This window comes from Xiphophorus couchianus, chromosome 6, assembly GCF_001444195.1.
Source record: "Xiphophorus couchianus chromosome 6, X_couchianus-1.0, whole genome shotgun sequence".
NCBI lineage: Eukaryota > Metazoa > Chordata > Actinopteri > Cyprinodontiformes > Poeciliidae > Xiphophorus > Xiphophorus couchianus.
This window is the reverse complement of record NC_040233.1, coordinates 24,005,039-24,028,327: the sequence shown is the minus strand read 5'-3', so window position 1 is coordinate 24,028,327 and position 23,289 is coordinate 24,005,039. Positions and strand designations below refer to the sequence as shown.

The 23,289-nt window shown below is 35.7% G+C and overlaps 1 protein-coding gene across 4 annotated transcripts in view; it reads right to left on the bottom strand.

The window, feature by feature from the left end:
* The window catches only part of nectin4b (nectin cell adhesion molecule 4b), a 29,589-nt gene extending 12,866 nt beyond the window's left edge, over positions 1-16,723 (bottom strand). For 3 of the 4 annotated variants that reach the window (XM_028021169.1, XM_028021172.1, XM_028021171.1), the window contains exons 1-4: positions 16,342-16,723; positions 7,604-7,804; positions 6,825-6,992; positions 2,406-2,684 (exon numbers count right to left, since the gene is read on the bottom strand). In XM_028021169.1, coding sequence (XP_027876970.1) covers positions 2,406-2,684; positions 6,825-6,992; positions 7,604-7,804; positions 16,342-16,387 — 694 coding nt within the window. In that variant the 5' untranslated portion in view covers positions 16,388-16,723. The remainder of the gene's footprint in view (positions 1-2,405; positions 2,685-6,824; positions 6,993-7,603; positions 7,805-16,341) is intronic. The other variant, XM_028021170.1, reaches the window with a different exon arrangement.
* Between the last annotated feature and the right edge of the window lie 6,566 nt (positions 16,724-23,289).

The window sequence follows — 23,289 nt, the reverse complement described above, 5'->3', positions numbered from 1 at the left end:
GTCTTTCTGATATATGTTTAATTTCTACTTTATATCAGAGAATGGTTTAAATAAGAAAAAATAATCATTTGCAACCAGTTTTTACATTTCATAGTCAAATATTTTATTTTCATCTCTTCATTTGAGTTCCCTTCTATTTACTGATTCCGATTAGACTGGAGAACTGCATCTCATCCTTCTTTCTTAAGCCACCATTGCAGCTTTACCTGCAGCTAACTCTTAAAATAGATCCCTTGGAGGAAGTTTTCCTGCTGCTGCAACAAAGTGAGAAAACGGGAAGATCTGTTCTGCAACATTTTTAAACATTTAGTCATGCAAAGTTACAATATTGTGTCGTTTATGAACAGAATATTGCTGTTAAATCCCAAGTGAAGATAAAATCTTAGGCATCGGGGAGGGAAATCACAATAAGATTACTCAAATTTTGCTTAGATTGCTTCAAACTAAGGATATTTCATTCAATCTGCAATGCAGTCTGGAAAATCTTTGTTCAGATAGAAATCCAGGAAAACTGGATGTTTGTTTTTATATATTTTACCAGTTCATGCTAATTTCTGGTGAACCAGAGTGGGAAACTCCAAAGACATCGAGTTCATGAGTCAAGTCCACACCTTCAAAGTCGTCAATCGCATCAAATCCATAAACCAGAGTTACTATGACACAAAGATGGTAAAAAAGTTAGCCTGGCTACACAAAAAAAAGAGAAGAGGTCAGAGTATGTCCACATTTTCCCTGGTCATGATCTGATCTGTCATCATGGACTAACGTTTAGACTTCACTTCCACAGAAAGACAACCGAGGCTGAATAAATACGATTCCAGGACAGAGGGTGACCTTTTTTCAGAACAGGAAGATCTTAACAAAGCTGGCTCAGAGCCCAGAGAAAAGTTTGAACAGGCGCTGAGTTATTTAGACTGATTTTCCACCCTTAGGTTGCGAGGGTTTCGCTAAAGGAAGAAAACACCCACTTTGATACCGGCTGCAGCCAGATTAGTACTTTAAAGCAGTCAGTGTGAAGGCTGAAGCCTCTGTAAGCCGTTGATGCTCAGGACTTGATCATCCCTGACGGCTCAACAGACAGGATTCAGTTCAGGAACTACAGCTCTAGAAAACCGCACTGAACCACATTGAAAACATCATTGTTATTCCACCAAATATTGATTTCTGAACTCTTCCTGAGTTAAAACAATAGTGTTGATGTTTCTAAGTGAATATTAACTCGTTTTCGTTGCATTATTTTAGGTCTGAAAGCTGCATCTTTTCCATTTCTCATTTTCTGCAAATAAATGCAAAGATTTTGCTTGAAGTTTCAGAGAATAAAGGAACAATGTTCATTTTACTCAAACATAGACCTATAAAAAGTAGAAGTGGAACAAATCTTCCTGTTTCGTCTCACTTTGCTGTAACAACAGAAAAGGTTTGGGCATATCTGCTAATAGCAATAAAAAATTCCTTCTAGGAATCCGGCTGTGAACTCTAGTTAATCTAAATGCCAACAAAGTTTTGTTTTGAGAGTCAACAGCAGGTAAAACTACACACTGAAGCACGCGATGGTCACAACCCTGCAAGAGAAAGATGGGACCTCGATCTCAAGTCTAACAAGAATAAGGGTTGAAACAATTAATAGGATTAATGGTGATTAATTAGGTAATTTATTAATAGCTTACAGATTCTAAATATACCAATTTCTAGAAAACAATATATTGAAAGTAACAATTAAGCCAAAACCGTACAAAAAAAAAATTACATGCATGACATACACCAAAACTCCTCAAACGGCCTGGTTTTAACTTCTCCTATTGTGCAACTTTTATCCAATTATTAGTCGATTCATTTAAAAAAAAAAAATCAACTGATCAGCTCTGCACTGTATTGATAAATCAAGCAGAAGAGATTTTCACGACACTGAAAGTGTTTTTTCACTGCAGATGCATCCTTTGCTACAAATGGTCAATTATTCACTAAAGGAATGCTGTTATTGCATTTTAGGGAATAAAATGTTTATTGTATTATAGAAATAGGATTTAGTTATTTGTTTATTAGCATTTTTTCAATGTATTTATAATATTGCATAAGATTAAGTCACAATCAATGCCCACTGATTGACTTAACAATTGGGAGGTTTTAAAATATCTAATTTTCCAGACACCAAATAATTATTGCCAAAGAACATCTTGTTGTTTTTTAAGCACTTTGCCGTTTTTTAGAAGCAGTAGAAACCCAAATTAAACTATAAAAATATACAAAATGTGAATTTTTCATGATAGACCCCCTTTAAGTGATTCATGTCATTCCACTGATTTGACTTTGTAGCCAGTTCTCCCCAACAACAGACTCTTAACACTGAACAACAACAGCATGGAAGTCCTAACTGGTCCCAACTGGTTCATCTGTTCTGTACTCACACTGGACCACCAGGCGGTCAGCGATCCTGCGGGGTTCCTTCAAGCTGGGATGCCACACCAAGCAGTCCAGCTTCTTGCCGTTCATGCTGCGCAGCGGGTGGAGCCAGTACTGGATGAACGCTTTCCCGTCTTCCCCGGTGTGGTTCTTGGAGTGGCCGGGCAGCTCCGTGTCCCAGGACAGCCCGGGTTTGGGGTAGCCCACGGCGCGACAGGTGGAGACAAGGCCGAACGCCTGGCCTTCCACCAGGTTCTCCGGTTCCACGGAGGAGATGGGTAGCACTAAGGAGAACGGGGAGATATTTGTTGGTTAGTACTTTTAAGCTCATGTTTGTTTTCTAAGCTTTAAGTGATACTGCAGGGCGACACTGACCAGAAATACTTTTTGTTTTAATTTAGGGATTGTCCACAGATGATGCACACAAATGGTATTCCTGGCTTTTCAACTAACACAAGGAGGTTACTGTTCACATTTTAGCCCCATAGATCGTTTTCAGTGCAGACACAATGGCTGCTGTCCACCTAAAGGAAGTTCAGCTTTAGAAAACAATACCCAGTTTGCAAAAGCACACCTGCACCTGCCCTACTTTATCAAAGTCAAATGTCTGCAGTGGAAACAGAAATATGATATTAATGGAGGTTTTTATTGGAGTTTTAACTACTTTACATATCTCTTTAGTTTCTTTTTATTACTATTTCTTTATTTTCCTTACTATTTTTTATTATTTGTTTTCAGAATTATTGTAATTATTTTATTATTTTTATTTGTCTAAGTAATTTTCATTATTTTTGTTATTATTTTAAGTAGTTTTATTGTTATTTTTATTTTCTTTATTATTATATTAATTTTTATCTATTTTTCATTATCATTATTTTTCATCATTATTATCATGTTTTTCTTTCACTATTTTTTATTATTATCATTATTATTATTATTATTATTATTCACCTATACAAAATAAAAACCCAACACGTCACATCACCAAAAGAACCCAGATACGTCAGTGAGGCATGTTGGAGGCAGCGTCATGCTGTGGGGTTACCTCTAATGAGATAAAACTCATGAGATTTTATTCACTTTAAATTTTACTTAAAGTGAATAAAATAACAAACACCACATATCAGCCAGTTTTGATACAAACCCTTCAGTTGTCTGCTAGACAGATTCTGTAAAAAAAATGGACTAACTAGTAGTTTTGTTGCGCAAAGTGTTTGTCAAGTCAATTTGAAATGATTCTAGTTTTTTAGGTCATAAACACACTTTTAATATCCACAGGCCATAAGAATGGGGACATAAATCCTTTAAAGGTGTTTAAACAAGAAGAGAGACGGTAAAAGAAATATCTTGAGCTTTTACTATAAATAAAAATAGTTGGGTTTCATGATGATCCACTCTGGTTTTTATTTACATTTCACACAGATTTTTAGGTGAAACAGGCTTGTAATCGGACCGAGTAACACCAGGATTTAATTACAAAAGTTTCTGTGAGGTTTAGGATTGAGTTTCATCTCATTTCAGTAGTTTGAAAAAAGCTTAACTTGGCTCATCAGAATGAACTCTGAGCAGGATTTTGCAGCTTAACCAGTTGTATTTACACGTAAACACTTTTCTTTTTATTTTGTATCCAACTAGCTGTGACTCACAGGAAAGTTATGATCATCCCATATCTGATCAATCTCTGCACATGCCTTTGGATTTTTATTTTTTTTTAAAGCAATAGCAACAAAGCTGTTATGGTTTAATCTCTTAAAACCCAAAATAAACGACATCACATCTGCAAAATGAACCTGCAGCCAGCAGATAGATCACATGTGTCAAACTCAAGGCCCGGGGGCCAAATCTGGTCCGCCGTAGCTTTTTATGTGGCCATCAAGACTCCACATTACATCAATACGTCCCTCACAAATCCTCAAAATTCACACAAAATCAATAGACCCCACACTTTTTCTGATTTTACTGCAATTTTTTTCTCAAAATTGGTCAGAAATATTGAGTTTAATTGACTGCTGCCTCAGTCGGTAGGTAATAAGTCACATTTAACATCATGCGTTATCACAGTGGCTCCCAAAGTGTGGGGCGCGCCCCCTATGGGGGTGTAGTGCCATTGCGGGGGGGCGTGGGAAGCGGTACGGATGAATGGAGAAGAAAAAACAGTTTCACAAAAGTGTTTCACTGTAAAGATGGTTTGTAGTTTGTTTTATTGCAACCTGAAGTGTGAAATAAACTTCAGTGGAGTTTGAAAACAAAATATGTGTTTAGGTTACATCTGGTTGAACAATGTGTGATCCCAGTTGATTCTGTTTTCTTTTTAGGGGGGATTTTATTGTAATCCATAGGGGGGCCCAGAAAATCTTTGGGAACCACTGCATTAGCACAAATATTGTAAAAAATTCCTCCCTTCCTAATTATAAATTAGCATCACAAAATATGTGACTTGATTACAAAAAAAACAATCATAAAATCCTGGAGGGACAGCTATTTATTAATATTTTAACAGTTTAATTGGTTTTATAAATACATTCTGGCGTAACCGGCCCTTTAAGAAAATTCAGATTTTTGACAAGGCCCAAAATGAAACCGAGTTTGATGCCCCTGGTATAGATCAAAGGTTTGATTGCAGAAAGAAAAAAACATTTAAATTCATATATTAGCATAATTTAAAGTGCTCAACATGGATGGTGTTTATATTCTATGGTCTGCTTGAGCAGGTTGGTTCAGTTCCAGGTTGTTGTAACGTCTTTGTCGGACGTTTTACATGCAAATTCTTTCAGGGACGCTCAGGACTTGAGGTTGTCAGTTACTCGCCTGTGTGGATTTGTGATCCGAGACATGCCAAAACACGCCGTTAAGCTCGGAGCATCGCTGACGACGATGCCTGGCAGCAGAAGTGATAGCATCGCGTTCCCACAGCTGCTGTGATCATTCAAATGTTACCTCATGTGATCCACTCCATTCGTAAATGAGTTTATCTAAAGAAAACACTGGTGCACAATGGCAAAAACTTGCCAAAGAAAACCAGTTTGCCATGATTATTTTTCCTCAAATGTTTTTATTTTTTCAAGTTTCTTCAGTAGCAATATTTCGGTAAAGGGTGCAGAGGTTGAATTTTATGTGAAATATTTGAAAAAGACTGATTAAACCAGAATCCCACCGCTGTTTTAAAAACTGTCCTCCATGTTTACTGCAGAATTTCACCTGGCAAAAGTTTTTCCTTTCATTTGTTTCCCATTGTTTCATGTTACAATAAGTTAAAATAAAAACATAGAAGTGTATTTACTCCCCTTTACTCTTAAACCCCTAAATAACATCTCCTAGTTAGTAAATTGAGTCCATCTGTGTGTAACTTCGTCCCATTATAAATCCAGTTGATGTGTGAAGGTCAAAGACAGAGTTGGGTACTAACTAGTTACATTTACTTAAGTAATTTTTGGAAGAAATGTCCTTTTAGGAGTATTTTTACTTGAGTAATTTTATCATCAAGTATTGCTAATCTGGCTTGTATGAAATTTTCTAATTCTCTGCACAGTGTGAGTAATTTTACTGAATGAAGAACAAGATCGATTTATCAACTATCATTTGCAGAAGTTTGAAATATTCTGCAAACAATAATGGATATTAACTGAATTCCCAGTTAGGTCCATTAAGACATAAAAGTACCGTAATTTTTAGACTACAAGTCACACAGAAAATGCGTTACAAAGAGGGAAAAAACATATAGAAGTTGTGCTGAGGGCTGCACAGTGGCGCAGTTGGTAGCACTGTTGCCTTGCAGCAAGAAGGTCCTGGGTTCGATTCCCGGCCCGAGGTCTTTCTGCACAGAGTTTGCATGTTCTCTCCGGCTTCACTCAGGCTTCCTCCCACAGTCCAAAAACTGACGGTCTCTCTAAATTCTGTGTGAGTGTGTGTGTGCGCATGGTTGTGTGTCCTGTCTGTCTGTGTTGCCCTGCGACAGACTGGCGACCTGTCCAGGGTGACCCCGCCTCTCGCCTAAAACGTTAGCTGGAGATTGACACCAGCACCCCTCCCAACCCCTGAGGGGGCTGCATCCAAATGCATGCCACACATTTCAGATTTTTTTCTTTTTTGGGGATAAATTCAGCACTTCACCAATAAATAAATATATGAATCAAAGATGTTATTATAAACCATCCAACACGTCTTTCTTGGAAATTAGATGAGATTGTAGATATTTTTCACAGCTGGTCTTTTCTCAGACAACAGTTTGCGATCATTTCAGACTTTTTCACACACTGTAGCAATGAATTATATCAAAATAAAAATAAATGCTTCTAGTAATTTATGGCCCTGATTGTGAGATTATCGAGCTGCCCTTGTTGGCGGCTCTTCTCTTTATGGTTTTATCAAACAACCCAAACATGATTTGCAAGATGGATCAGAAAAATGCAGGGTGTGAAACTTACTCCACACGGTGAGCTTGATGGTCCTGTCGAAGCTTCCCTGAGGGTGGGTGGCGATGTGGCACCGGTAGACGCCGGCGTCTGACACCTTTGTGACTTGGATGAGCAGAGCTGAGCTCTCAGAAATCGGGTTGAAGGTCTCAAACCTCATCCGGTCAGAGCTCTCAAGCGCTGGAGGAAACAAATAATAAAAACAGGTCAAACTGAGTAACTTCAGCCTTTACAGGACAAAGCGAATCTTATTTTACACTGTTAGTAAAAGAGTTTTACTCTTAAAAAAGCAAAGAGTTTATTTTGAGTTGTCTGTTTAAGTTTAATTAATAAACATACACAAAGATTAAGTGAACTTTTCACCTTATATCAAAAATTCCTTTTTACACAACAATAAGAACAAAATCCTGGAGTTTTTTGTCCATTTTTATGTTTCAGATTTGCAATCATTTGCAGATTTCTCTTCTACAGAAATTAGACTTTGTTACGTCAAAATATTGTGCTTAAAGTTCATTGTTGGGCAGGCAAAAAAAGAAATGTTGCAATAATTTTTTTACATTTTTAATAAACTTTTTTTTTTTTACATATATGCATTAAATGAGGGGCTGGACATAATTGGTAGCACTGTTGCCTTGCAGCAAGAAGGTCCTGGGTTCGAAATGGATGGATGCATTAAATGAATGGCATATTTTCAGGAGTGCTACTCCTGAGTCTCTGCCCATCGCTGCAGAAATGCTTTTGCTACATTTATGTCTTTGGAAATTTTAGGGATGCTAGTAATGGTGATATACCTTTAATCCCTTCAGTGAAGTGGGCCGTGATGATTTGCTTGCTGGTCCCATTTGGGAACACCTTTTCCCAGGAGACCTGCACCATCCTCTGGTCCTCCTCCAGCTGGTACCAGCAGGGGAGTCTGGTCTGGGAGTCAGTGAAGCCCTTGAGGTCGGTGTTGGGCTGCAGAGGCTCCACGAAGGCCCCTTGAACGCATTCTGCTGAGGAGAAAACAGAAAAAGGTCATCAATCAGAGACAAAGGCGTTACGTGTTGATAGGAAGAATGCTTGAACTAGGACATCTAGACAAACCGAACGATAAAATCAGGTGTAGCAAAATTCAGAAAATGTAACTTAGTTTAAAGGGAAAGGGAGCTGCACTTGCAGAACAATGGAAATGTAATGTTTTCTGAATAATATCTCCTTATTTCGTTCATTACAAAGTCGGCCTTCTATCACCTGAAGAACATTTCCAGGATTAAAGGACTGATGTCTCAGCCAGATCTAGAGAAGCTCATCCATGCATTCATCTTCAGTCGTATTGATTATTGCAACAGCGTCTTCACAGGTCTGTCCAACAAATCAATCAAACAGCTGCAGCTGATCCAGAATGCTGCTGCTGGCGTTCTCACTAAAACCAGGAAGATAGAGCACATAACACCAGTTTTAAAGTCCCTCCACTGGCTCCCTGTAGCTCAAAGAATAGACTTTAAAATACTGTTGTTAGTTTATAAATCACTGAACGGCTCAGCACCACAATACATTAAAGATCTGCTGTTGTTGTATCAACCTTCCAGACCTCTCAGGTCTTCCGGTTCTGGTCTGCTCTGCATCCCCAGAACCAGAACCAAACGAGGAGAAGCAGCTTTCAGCATCTATGCACCACAAATTTGGAACAAACTTCCAGAAAACTGTAAAACAGCTGAAACACTGACTTCTTTTAAATCTCAACTGAAAACCCACCTGTTTAGAATTGTATTTGAAATGTAATCAATTACAAATTTATGGATGGAACTTGACTTAATGCTGTGTTTTGATTATTGATTCTATGTTGCATTGTGTTTCTGTGTTTGATATGATGTAAAGCACTTTGAAATGCCTTGCTGCTGAAATGTGCTATACAAATAAAATTTGATTGATTGATTGATTGATTTACAGGTTAAAATGAATATGTCACATGACGACATGAACAAAAGTTTGAAGAAAAAAAGTAACCATTCTTTCAAAAATCATTTCACATTACCATAAACAACTAACCAAAAATAAAAAGATATAGCTTTAAATAAAAAAAAACAGGCAATGTGTATGTATAAAGATAATATTAAGAAAAAGTATATATTATCTTTGTAATGATTCAGCACTCTAATGACTCATTATACCTCGATAGAATATTATATTTCATTATTTTCTTAAGAGTAGAAATTGACATATTGTTCCTTAAACTGAAATAAAATGTTAAATTTGTTTACTTCTAAATTTTTGGTTTTTAAAAAGTATCTGTTCCTCTCCGATTATAAATGCTATCTCTCTTAATAAATCTTTTTTGCAAACTGATAAAATGATGTTTTGTATTTTAAATATAACTTGCAGAAGATAATAGTCCTCCAAGTCATGAAATGTCATTACATTTAAATTGAAGAACGATAAATTTGTTGGATCTATGTAGCATTTTCTGCTTATAAATCTAATGCGTCTTTTTGCAAAATAAAAGTAAGAGCTTTACAGGCTTTCCCCAAAAATTCTGCACAAATAGAAATAAGGAACGATCAATGAATTGCATAACATCAAATGTACTTCATCACTGAGTCAGTTTTTCACTTTATATCAATGCAAATCAAAGAAATGCAACGTCTACTATAAAAGAAAGAAAACTTGATCTGTTAAGAGAGTCACTTTCTCCTTCAGTGCTTCACAAAGGAAGTGATGCACAGCCTCAACAGATTTGTTTACAAACACTCCCAAAGGCTATGGCTAAAGGTTCGCCCAACCTGCTTGACCTCAGCATCATGGAGGAAACACGCAGGCTCCTACAAGAAAGGAAGGGAAGGTCTGCATGTGCACCGAGACTAAAGAACGGCTCTTCAAATGAAGTTAAGTCTTTTATTTTAAGACGTATTAAGGTTTTCCTGCTTCAAAGCGAACAATACTGCAGAAGGTTTACTACTAATCCTGATTTCCTCATTCATAAGTGACTGCTGTAGTTTTATCTCTGCAGGGCTTGTTACAGCGATGATGTAAAAACATTATTTTTATATTGCAGAGTTTGGCTTTTTTGGTGACTTTGTTCAGAATTTGGTCAATTTTCACTTTAGGAAAACAATTTTTTAACCTTTCAATCACGTGTTACACAATTGTTCCCATATTTGACATATTAATCTTTGGACCAATCTTCATCAGACGGATTGCTTCCCGTTTAAACCGTCTGCAAATCTGTCAAACAGGAAGTGAGGTCGATTCTCAGGATCTAAACGATCTTGGCACACAGCCTCAGGATGTTTTGTACCAATGAATGTTTTTCTCAATTATTATTCATGAGTGGCTTAATGTTTATAATTAAATAAAAAGTTTGAAGACCTTTCCTGATGTCCAAATATGGTCTCTTCTGGCTTTAAAACAGAACTGCTGCTGAACTGGAGAGCTCCATCAGCTGCATCCCAGGCGCACAGCGGAGCATTCACAGAGATACCCAAATCTCTTAATACCCAACAACAACCACTGCTCCCAAAAACGTAAATAATCTTTACATCCTTGCTGGTATTTGTGTAGTTTTACTCATTTTGAATAACATTTCTGCTCTTATTTGTCGGAAAAGTTTTATTGTGACATGTTGTAAACCAGGCTGCAACTAACAATTACTTTAGTTGATTATTCTGATAATTAATCATATAAAAACTTGGCACATTTTGCACTTCAAGTCTTTATTATTATAATAATTATTATAATATCATGCAATATTAGAAATATATTGACAAACAAACAATTCTTATTTTTAATAAGAAAATAAACATTCTATTGCCGAAAATGAAGTAACAGCATTCTTTACATAATTCAATTTGTTACATACTCAAATTGATTTATCCCAATTCCTTTTTTAACTCTGCCTTTCCAGTAAAGCTGCACAAACAGATCAAATATTGAACCCAATATCTAAAACACAAAGTTTTAAACAATCATTTAACTTGATTGTATATATTTTTACTATTTCAACCCAAATTGGAAGCTCTGGTGACATTTTCAGGCAAGTTGCAACTTTATTTCTTCTTTCTAGTTTTTTAAAAACGGACAGAAACTCAGCCCTGTGCTCATTAGTGACTTTTATCAGTTAAAGGCTGCATTTCACCGTGAGAGCAGTGAATCAAAAACTCAGACCGGAAACAAGAAACAAATGAACTTTGATTTCTAGGACGAACACGTTTATTTCTTCTCTGGTTACTGATTCACAAACTCGATAAATGATTACAAAGCTGCCAATATTGGGCACAAAATCCCATGGATCCTGCAAGGACGCAGCCGCCCAGATGTCCCACAGGGAGAGGAAACGTCAATCTACACTGCAAAAACACAAAATATTTCAAGTTTCTAGTGCAAATATGTTGGTACACTCAAAATAAGACAAAAACTGACTTATAAGTAAGTTTTCAATAGGATATAGCAGCTTGTTTTATGTCAGTAATTCCTTAACATTGATGAAAAAGTTCTAGTTATATTAGCAAATTATTTCACTAATAATATGAGATAAATGTCAAGTTATAAGTGAAATAATCTGCCAGTGAAACTAAACTACATTTTTATCAATATTAAGAAATTAATGATGTTAAACAAGCTCCTATATCTTGCTGAAAACTTACTTATAAGTCAGTTTTTGTATTATTTTAAGTGTACCAACATATTTTCACTAGAAAACAGAGTTGAGTTGTGATTAGTTACATTTACTCAATTACATTTACTTGAGCAACTTTTTGAAAGAAATTACTTTTAGGAGTATTTTTGCTACATTGTACTTCTACTTTTACTTGGGTTAATTTCTGGATTTTCTACCCACTGAATGAAAAACAAACATGTTTTAACCAAAAATCCATCCGACACAAACACACACCTGCAGTTTCTGTTAAAGTTTCATAAGTTTTTTATTGAAAGAAACTGATTTGGAAAAATTTTCTTTTGATTTTGTTATTTTTTTGTTATTTATATTAATTATATCCTTAAAATACCAACATTTCCTCTTGACTTTATATTTTGTTTCATCTGATGATGTGATTTCTAAATATTAATTGATTGATAATTTGATCAGTTACTCATTACTTGAGTAAACATTTTACCAAATACTTTTCATCTCTTACATGAGTAATTTCTTGAACGGCTACTTTTTACTTTTACTTGAGTAAATTTATGTTAAAGTAGTGCTACTCTTACTTGAGTACAGTTTTTGCCCACCTCTAAACTAGACTAAATTACTTGGTTAGATTTTGTGTTTTTGCAGTGCAGGACCTTGGATGGACAGAGTGAGATTAAACGAGGTTTTAGAGGAAGCCAAAGATGAGGTGAAAAAGATAAACAGCAAACAGAGAGAAAGAGTTAACCACTGTTCACACACTCTAGACAAACACGGCTTCACAAAGCTGCCCTTCAAGCTTTCCCAGTTCCCTCAGAGTGACAGTAACTCCATCACACCTGAGATTATCACACCTGTTGAAACCAAGAGCCTGATAACAGTATTTTTTCTTCTCAATGGAGCGATACTCTCAGCCCTCGCCTCTGTCAGTGGCTTTAGCCCACACAGAGGAGGGAAACAAAAAGCAGCAGCAGAATTAGTCATGAAAACAGGAAGACGCAGGTTGCACAATGACCTCTGACTCAGGTTTAGAAGAAGGAATGCGCCCGAGCCGCATTCTGTTGTGTCGCACCTTCAGACAACTTGCATGGCCCCACGTCTGAATTATGTGGACTTCCAAGACTTTACATGCAGGCATCGGAGCTGAGACAGCTTCAAGCTGCAGGTGAAACTTAACTCACAGTTTGATGCACTGGAAAGGGTTTACACTGATCTGAGTAGAAAACTGTGTTTTATTAACAGCGCTTGTCTGTGCATTGAAGTAAGTGGACAAAATAACAAAATCCCTTTTGTTTTTGTCTTGTAATATCTCCTCACAAAACTGCTGAGTGTGTTTTCTTTAGTCATTTTTATCAAAACCGGAAAACTAAAGAAGCTTTGGGGTTATGATGACACATTTAAGCCATTCAACAAAAAAAGTTCTTATGAAAAATAAATTTATTTCTATTTACTGAATTTAACATTTTATCAGATGAAAAATGTATAAACACCTTCATATACATTCAGTTTTTATAGCAGGAAGTTATTCTTGCACAAAAATATTGAGGAAATTTTAATTTAAGTACATTCATTCAATGATTTCTATCTAGTTTCTAGTGCAAATATCTTAGTACGCTTTAAATAAAACAAAACTGACTAGTAACTTTTCAGCAAGACTATAGAAGCTTGTTTTAAGTCAATAACTCCTTAATATTGATTATTAAAAATACTGGTTCCGCTGACAGATTATTTCATTTATACCTGGTATTTTTTTATCAATATTCAGAAATTATTGATGTTAAAGCAAGACTTATTTCTTGTTGAAAAGTTTCTTGGAAGTGAGTTTTGTGTTTTTGTACTTCCATTTGGGTTTTTGCTGCTTCCAAAAACATCCCAAGTGCTTGAAAAAACATCCAGATGTTTTTGGGTGTCTGGAAAATCAGCCGTTTCAAAAACCTCCCGATTGTTAAGTCACATCATACGGGCACTACGCCGTTTCCTAGAGACTCAGAAGAGCTCTAGCACTTTTGGTCAGCTGGTTTTACTGTTGTATATGCTGTACAATGGATGCTGGAAAAGACAAGTTTGTTATTTGCTTACCATCCTGAAACCACTAGCTGCATTTTTATTGGCTGATTAGGAGGCTCCACTTTTGCTTTTCAAAGATGTACGGTTGTATAATTGTGCATCTGTTTGCAGACATTATCAAGTATGAATGTAAACATTCTCATTATCTAAGAATGGTTTTGTGTAAAGTGTAATGAACATGGTTTGTGCAGCCCATAGACCTATTCCGACCTGTTCAATGAAGCTTAATAGGTCACCTTTAAGTTGAAGACAAAAATGCCGTAGGAATGAAGTGGGAGTAACAAAGCCGGAACGACCAAGTTCAACAAAATGTAGAGTACTGATTCTTTCAGCATCGATGTGAACTCTAAGGCAAAATCCATCATCCTGCTAACAAGGGTTGATTTCTCAACAAAACATTCAGAGTGATCGTTATTCTGTGTTTTAAAGTCTGCTTTAGGGAAACAGTCTCAGATATTTCAGATCCTCCAGAGCTGGTGCAAAATTTAACGGCTGATCGTTGGGATTTTGAAGCACCACAGCTCAGTCACCATCAAACAGAAGTCAAAACGTCCTACTAAAGATCTCCATTGGAAGCATGAGCTTACTGAACTGTAACACCAACATTTCTGCATTTATAAGCTCTTCAGGGCATGAAGTATCAGGAACAACAGCAGATTAAGCCTGCTGATAAATATCCTTGTGCTGAAACTATATAATCTACTAGAATACAAATGAAAACACAACACAGGTCTGCAGAAAAATCCCACCAACCTGCACACAATCAGCTGCCACATCTCAACACTGACAAACACATTTTAACCTCCCTGTTGATTTTACTTCATGTCAGGGTGGGAACTGTCAGCAAGAGGACGTTTGCATTCTTCGACGCCACCCACTCGGCGCAGCATTAGGACATTTCAGCAGCGAGCGCTGAGAAGAAAAAAAAAAATGTTTCTCCAACAGTCTGCTGCTTGGTTTTCACCTTTTTGATCCCACAAAATTAAATATATCCCCCTAATTCTAACCGGTGTTCATTTTCTACATTTTAGGTTATTTCTGACATTTCTCTGGTTCATCTTTACATTCACTGAAAAAAGGGAACAGATGATCCAACTTAAATATACTGCATTAAGTGGTTACAAGTAATAAAATTTACTTTATCCAAGTTAATTTATTAATTTTATTAAGTTTAATAAGTTGCCTAGTTAAACAAAAATAAATAAAGTAAATTTGATTAACTTCATCTAATTACTTGGGACCAATTAGCATATTTTTTTAAGTTGGAGCTCCATTTATTTATGATTTTGTCTTTGCTGCCCTCTGAACTCTCAACCAGCTAAAAAACAAAAACATGGCCGCTCATATTTAGCCCAGCTGCTCCTGGAGGCTTCTGCCTGTTTAATGTTAGTTGTTTCTCTCCCCTTTCATCACATGCTTGCTCAGTAGAAGAGAATTAAATAATTCTTGGAATGAAAAGGTGATATTTTATCATTTGGGTTGGACTGGACAGTCTGGACTGATTTAGATCGGCTCTAAATTAATTTGATTTATTTTTTAAGTGCATTGAGATAATTGTTCTGAAATGGTGCAGTAAAAATACACTTTTTCTGAAACATTAGCATTATTTTTTTATGGATTTTGCATTAAAAATATAATTATTTGAGTTCTGCTTCACAGTTTGAAAACTTATTGTTTAAGCTTTTAAGCTAAATTCCTGTTTTATTTATTATCATGTTCAAATTCTGAGCGAAAGGATAAAAAAACAGCATGCAAATCCCAATTAAGAAATATCACAATTTGCTTAAAAATTCAGAAATACTCTTGACTATTTATAATGCAGAGGATATATGTGCATATTATAGTAAAATAGACATTTTTTAAGAGAACTGGAGAGAAAGAAAAAGAGCAAATCCAAACTTCGCTCTAAAATATCTCCAAGATGTTTTTCCACCCTGAGGTAATTATGATCTCTGTGCAGCCACACCTGAACAAATGCGGGATTTCTTACGTTCTCACCACGAAAATAAAAAATATGCACAATTTCCTGAACAAGTACAACTCACAACAAACGTCACCACCTGGAAAGAGCTGAAGATTAACATAATAACTATAATAAAAGCTCAAAACACGCAGGGAACTGCCTCAGACAATGCAGCATAATGCTTTTTTCCAACACTTTCTTTCTCTTCTATCATAAAAAGTTGGCAGGGAGACGTCAGATGCAAGACAGACTTTAATAAGTTAGGAGGAAACAAACAAACCTCTCAAACAGGAACAAAAAGCTTTTCAGTAGCAGCAGCATTTTACAAGCATTTTGTAATAGTTGTCCAACAGGCTGAGAGTTTGTTTCTCTAACAAAAATAGATGCTATTCTAAAACAAAGTAACTGAAAACATGCAAGTTTAACTTTACAATTTCTTAAAATGGAGATTTAAAACCTCACCAGCAGCCTTTAGACTTAACTTTATCTGAATAAAAAACATGCAAATCGAAATTAAAAACCTTAAAACATGTAAAGTTTAACACTAAAATTAATTCAGAATGAATTTTTCAAACTTCATTAACAGCATTTAGACGTAACTTTATCTGAATAAAAGGCGTTGAAACCACAATTAAAAACAAAGTTAAATGAAACTGAGTTCTTATCTTAACAGTTTTACACGCCACGCAGCGAGTGGGTGATGTTAACACCCACAGCGCTGTTTTCTCCTGGAAAGGCTGCAGCCTGCGTCTTTTTTATCATATGAAAAGTTGTTTCTGCTGCGTTTTTGCACTAAAATCAGATTAAATTTAAATCCTATCAAGTCTGAACCTTAAAAACAAAACAGGACCACATAGCTCAGAACCGGTTTAATCAGATTTCCAAAGAAAACTCACCGATAAGAAGAAGCAGCAGAAGCAGAAGTCCAGCCTTCGACTCCATCTGTATCCCGAACTGTAACTTTTATTTTCCCTTTTTGGCTGTTTAAATGATCATGTTAAGCTCTCATAACGTGCCCAGGACGTTATCCCTCGTCCTCAGCTCTTCTTCGGGGTTTTTAAGTCTAAACATCCACATTTGTCCACGGGTGGAGGGGAATGTCGTTCCTTTGGAGCCGCGCTGACTTCATTACAGGTGAATGCAAATTGCTGCAGGAGCGGCAAAAAAAAACTGTTTATGCGCAAACAAATAGCAGAAAGGAACACGGTGCGTATTTGTCTAACAAACACCTGTCCGCTCGTCACGCAGAGGCGCACCGCAACCTGCGCGGGTTGGAGCCGCTGCTACACCTGTCGGGATAAGCCCCGCCCACCTGAGAGGATAGTTCACGCCCACAACAATGACGCGTTCAGGTGTCTGTGAAAATTAAAGAGTTTCTTAGAATGAAGACATTCACTACATAAAAGCTGAGTGGTTAATTCTACATTTATTTATGAATGAAAAAATATTTTCATTATTGATTATTTTATCAGTTATTCATCAGAATGGTGATATGACACTTTTTTAAAGATATGCTAAGCCTAGCATATCTATGCTAAATGCAGATTTGGTTACATTTACTAGTTAAATTTACTCAATTGAGTAACCTTCTGGAAAAAAGAAATTACTTTTAGGAGTATTTTTTACTTCGCTGTACATTTTACTTTTACTTGAGTAATTTTATCATGTAATATTTTTATTCTTTCCTGAGTGAAATATCTGGATTTTCTACCCACTGAATGAAAAACAAACATGTTTTAACCAAAAATTCACCAGATGCAGACACACATCTGGAGTTTTTGTTAAGGTTTCATAAGTTTTTGGAAAAAAAAATATTTTGCCTGATGTTAATTTTTTGTTACTTATATAACTTATTGTCTTTTTCATCCTTAAAATACAAAATTTTTTAGTATTGATGTAATTTTTAAATATTAATTGATTGATGATTTGATCAGTCACTCAGTATTTGACTTTTTACCAAATACATTTTTACTCTTCCTTGAGTAATTACTTGGACGGCTACTTTTTACTTTTACTTGAGTAAAATATTTGTGTACTCTATATATTTTTTAAGACATATATGTAAATAGTAAAAAAGAAAAAGCTAAAACTGCACAAAGCTTCATCTCATCTACAGTTTCTTCTTGGATAGAAACTTTTTGAACTACTTTTAATAATTAACTGAGTTTATTAATTGAATTATTATTATTATTATTGTTATTATTATTTTCTAAACTGTTTCAAAATTATATTTTGCAAATTGGCACAAATTGAATAGTTTAATTGATGCTGATAATATCTTCTAATCTTGAAGTATATAGCTTCTATGCTTCACATTTTTATTTAAAGCATAAATGTGAATTAAAAGTGATGTCACTGACATGAACAAACTGTTATTTTACATAAAATGAACAGATATTTGCTCACTAAATGTGTGTATTTCTTACTGGAACACATTATTTTATGCCTCATTTGATCAATTTCTTAAATGTTGTTTCATGTTCATGTGTATTTAAAAACATAAATTAGAATGTTTTTTTAAATATATAAAAAAAATGTTTAGTCAGGAATCTGCAATATTTTAGTGTTATTTAATCTCGGTGGAGACCTTTAAGTGAAATTTCCCAGGGGCAGTGAATGCATCAGGATTTGGTTTTTTTTCCCAAAACATCAGTTTCTTTGTGTTGCTTCAGGGGCTGCATGCATTAAATAGGCGTCTTCATTTATTCAGACAGATGTTTTTGCAGCACGTGACACGGAGGTGTAACGCTTTGTTTTGCCCCAGATTAAATAAATACAAAGTCACTGTGATGTTGATTCACTCGCTCCGTAGTAACAACAACTGCAATGAAACATGTGGCTTTAACTCACTGATTAAGAAATGTTCATGATATTCCACAAACACACTGCGGTTATCCTGTTAAATGCTGCATTAAGCAACTTTTTGTTGCGCAGCTTAATACACACGTGCATCATAAAGTGATTTCATTGTATCAGGTGTGAGGAGCCTGGAGGCTAACAGTCAGCTGGTGCTTTTATTTATGTTTTAAACATGTTTGTGTTTCTATGCAAATCCATGAGAAAGAATGAATGAAACCACGTCATACAAAGCTACATGTCCGGTCTGAATGCTCAGAAATATTCCTGCTGATGATGTGACATCTCCAGAAAAGTTCAACAGCAAATTATGACGATGCATTACGGCCATTTTAGATGGACAAAGAAAGGAAGATTAAAAAACTCTGACATTTTTTAGATTAATCTCAGAAATGTCCTACCTAAAATATGGACATTTCTGAGTTCCAGTGGTTGAAAATGTTCAGTATTTGGAAGTTTTCTGAGTTTGAAAGTCAAACATTTCTGAGTTTAAAAAGTCCAAAATTTGCTAGAAAAAGAAAAAATCTGGAATTTTGACATGACTTTGAGAAATTTTCTGGAAATGAAAACAAAGAAAACTCCAAGTGTCAAAAGTCCAAAATATTCAACTTTTAGAAATTTTCTGAGATTAAAAGGTCAAAACATTTTCAAAAAAAAAGAGAGATTAATCTTTGAACATTTCTAGAAAAAAAAACAAGGGAATGTTTGAGTTTCAAAAGTCCAAAATTTGTTGGAAAAGAAAATAAGAAAATCTAAGATTAATCTCAGAAATGTTCTAGAAAAAAAGCTGTGTCAGCTGTATCTTATATATCTGTTTTAATCATGTTTATGTTTCTATGCAAAACCATCAGAAGGAATGAATGAGAAAACCACATCATACAAAGCTACATGTCCAGTCTGGATGCTCAGAAATATTCCTGCTGATGATGTGACAGCTGCAGAAAAGTCCAACAGCAAATTATGACGGCCACATGGACAAAGAAAGGAAGAGTGAAAATCTTCTGTTTTAAAAGTTAAACATTTGCGAAAAAAAAAGTCAAGAAAATTTCTAGAAAAAAGAACAGCAATTTTAAAGAGTTTCCAAACATGAAAATGATCAACTTTTGGAAATTTTCTGTATCAAAAGTAAAGTTTGAAAAGTTGAAAATTTGCCAGAAAAAAAAAAATTGAAAGTTTAAGTGATGGTAACTCTCGCCTGCAGGTGGCAGCATTTCCTACTTCTACTACATTGCTGCCTCAGCGTTGATTGAAGTCAACAAGTAAAAAATGTAACAATTACCGTCATGCATGCAGGAGCGCAAATATCGCACTTTTTTTTGTAAATATCTAAATTAAAAGTTCAAAGGGTGTGACTCCTTTTAGCATCACTCTGTAGACAAAACAACAACCTGTTGATTTACAATTAATTAATGAAAAAGTTCAAGTTTAAATGAACTGTCTTTGGGTCAAATGTCACATTTTTCAACTTGAAACTTTATTCAGTTTTACTAAAAACTGAGTAAAGTTTTATCACAAGAAGAGCTTCAGAGCTGTCAACATTGAATTATTAATATTTTATTTATTAAAAACTGAGTCAGTTTCTCCACTCGCTTTCAGATTTTAAAAATACCCCAAACAGAATCGTGCAGATGTCATCAAACCACAGGCAAAGTGAAGCAGTTTAGATCGACGGAGATAAATGACAACCAAAAACTGATTGGTAGCTCTTACAGGAAATAAAACATGTCAGGTCACTGAAAAATGTTTAAGAAACAGCTAAAATAACAATAGATCAACACTGTAATACATAAAAACACAAGTAGGATTGATGAGAGTCGCTTTAGTCAAGGAGAATAAAATTGTAAGACTTAATTTAAGGTTTGAAAAAGTGGGAACAGAAAATATGTTGAAACTTCTGCTTTTTTTCCGACTGAAACCAGCTGGGAAGCACAGAAACACTCAGAAAAGAATCAAACACTGTTAAATTAATTTATTAGTTGTAATATTTTGTGCAGAAACAAAATAGAGAAGGAGTATTTTACAAAAGGAAAAAGGAGTAAAAGTAATTTAAAAAGTACATACAACCATAGTACAAAGCTGTATTTATATATGTATATGTTTATTTCCGCTGCACAGACGGCCGGCGTGCAGGTCACATGATGGGTTTCTTGTCCATCTTGATCGTCTCGTAGGTGTCGGTGCTGGGTGACGACAGACCCTGCAGGACACAAACACTGAAAAACTCACTGATGCAAACTCACTGATGCAAAAACAGCTTTACGGAAACGTTTCCTGCAACCAGTACGGGTGTAAAACAGTGACAGCCTGCTGCTTTATTCAACAAAAACTAAAATGAAAACAAAAAAGTGACTTGCTCTCACTTTAGCCTGTCATTTTTCCCTCAAGTGCCTTTTTTAAAGTTTCTTTTAGCATTAAAATAAGAAATCTTACCGCATAAATGCCTCCGCCTGCGGGCTGCTTCTGTAGGACGGAAACAAAAATATCATCAGGAGGATTTGGAAATAAATGTCCTGAATATCTATATCCCCCTCTTTGAGCTGCATTTTTATTTAATTTCATCTGAAAAGTTCAAGATTGTAAAACAAAAACATCAGCAGGAAGCAGGATCTGACACCAGAGTGACAGGTGGAAACTCTGAGTGTGAAAATAAATAATGTAGGTTGGTGGTCAGCTTACAGGAAACGATTGGGCTCTGAAGAAGAGCTACCGCAGAAGTCAGATAAATAAAATGCCACCTCAATTCTTCAACACAAACACACAGATGGATTTTTACCTCCGGGTGGCTGCCGGATGTTTTACTCGATGGACGCATCTGAGAAAAATCAAATCAGAAAAGGGGAAAATATGATTTTTAAGCAAAAATCAACCGAAATCAGCTGCATGTTTTTAAACAAAACGATGATACCTGCATGAAAGCTTAGTTCGTTTTTAATGGGTCTTACCCTCAGCCTGCAGTACAGGACGGTGAGAATGATGCCGTACAGGATCAGAACCCCATCCAGGATGTAACACACGTTCATGTCTCCAGCTGCTTCTACACACACAAACATCATCAGCGAATAAACAAACCTGCCGATTCAATAAAGACGGATCAACAGAGGACTGGAACGTACCGGAGAAGGAGGCGAAGGAACCGCTTTGTTCGCTCCCTTCGTCAGAGAAACGTCGACGCGACTGAAGAGCCTCGACTGAGAACAGGAAGTGAAGGGCTCTCTGTCCGTTTTGAAGCTACGAAACCACACGCCCACCACATCAGCCATCTTCCCTTCTCAGAAGTTCCTCTTAAAAGTCTTTTTTCAAGAAGCCCTCTGTCTCTTTAAGGAGAAATTCCTGTTAGGAAACATTTTCAGCTCAGAAAACAGCTGACAAGGCAGGATTTATTAGGAATAGATGGTTTAATAATAGAAACAATGTCTAAAACACTTTACAAGCTACTGTTACCAAAAGGAGAAAACACAAATCTACATTTTTTTTCTTTACAAGTTTTTTTTCTTCAATTTAAGTAAAAACATTCAGAAAATTGCATCATCATAACTTAGGCACCTTAAAATGATACAAAAGTTAATTTTTCAAAATAAAAAAGTGGAGGCTGAAATAATTATTTGCATGCTTTCCTTAGAAAATAAAAAAATCAGGACTGTTCATGTGAAACGCCTTGAGTTTATATGAGAGGAGCTGAAAAAGGCAGTCAGGCTGCAGAACCTCCAGGTCTGCAGGGAAAAGGTTCGATTAAAGCGGCGCAAGGCGAGGCGGTGACCAGAGGAGTTACAATCGCTCGTCCGGTTTGGGACATTTATCCGTTTTTACATCAAATACAAAAACATCGTAGATGTATACAAGCAGCTTGAGCAGAACTGGTTTCACCCTAAATAACAGACTCCTGTAACCGGTACTACACTGACACAATGAGTAGTTTACGGTTTAAGCTTTTTGCTAAAAGGTGAAAAAGTGACAGTTTTGAAAATGTAAAAAAGCAATTTTATTGGTACCCGTTTAAAATATGAAATTCAAACTCTTAATGTTTTGCTTCCTCATCTCCACGGTCATTCAACGGTTTAATAAAACGCTAAAAAGAACTTAAAATGTTCATAAAAGCTTGATTTTAGCATATATTAACACTAAAATCTGTCCAATTCTGAATTGCCTCTTCCTTTAGAAAAGATGCATGATGCATTCATTCTGAATAATTCTCAGAATTAACGCACCTGATTTAGATTTTCCTTTACATTTAAGTCTAAATTCACTTCTGTGTCATAAGTGACAAAGTTAAATGTTGAGAAACTCTGCTAAAAATAGCTTTTTATATTTCATGCAAGGACAGTCTGAGAGCTGCAGGCACAGTCATCAAGGCCCCTCGTGGTTCATGCATGTACTGACCACTAAACCAAACCATTAACCTGAACAAAAAACATTTAGTTGTTGAATTATAAACTTTTTCTTTTCTTTTTGCAGCTCAGATTGGAATCAGGGAGCCTGATATTGTTGCACAGCTTAAGCACAACAGAGAGGAATCCAGATTTTATGCTCATCTTATCTTATTTTTAATAATAAAATCAGCTGGAAAACAAACAAGCTCGGTTCATTTTTTTCTAAATCAATCTGTTTTGATTCTGTTTGTTTATTTTAGCACCAAGTTGCCCAAAATGAGCTAATAAAGGCTGGAAACCGTCAATTTAATTGATTTAAATTACTTACATGTAGAACAATGTGATTAAAAACGGCATTGAGTCAGACGTTTCTGTTTATTTGGGGTGACTTTCACCTACAGCCAGGAATATTTATGAGCGATAGTCATCAATTTCAAACAGCCTTTAGTCGTTTAGCACATTTTGTGCGACGGATTAATGGATTTTGGTATTTCCAGTTGATCTGTTGGACCACCGCCAGACTCATGCATCTAAATAAGCTGCAAAATTAGGATGAAAATGTTGTACACTGCAAAAACACATAACATTACCAAGTATTTTAGTTTAGTTTCTAATGGAAAT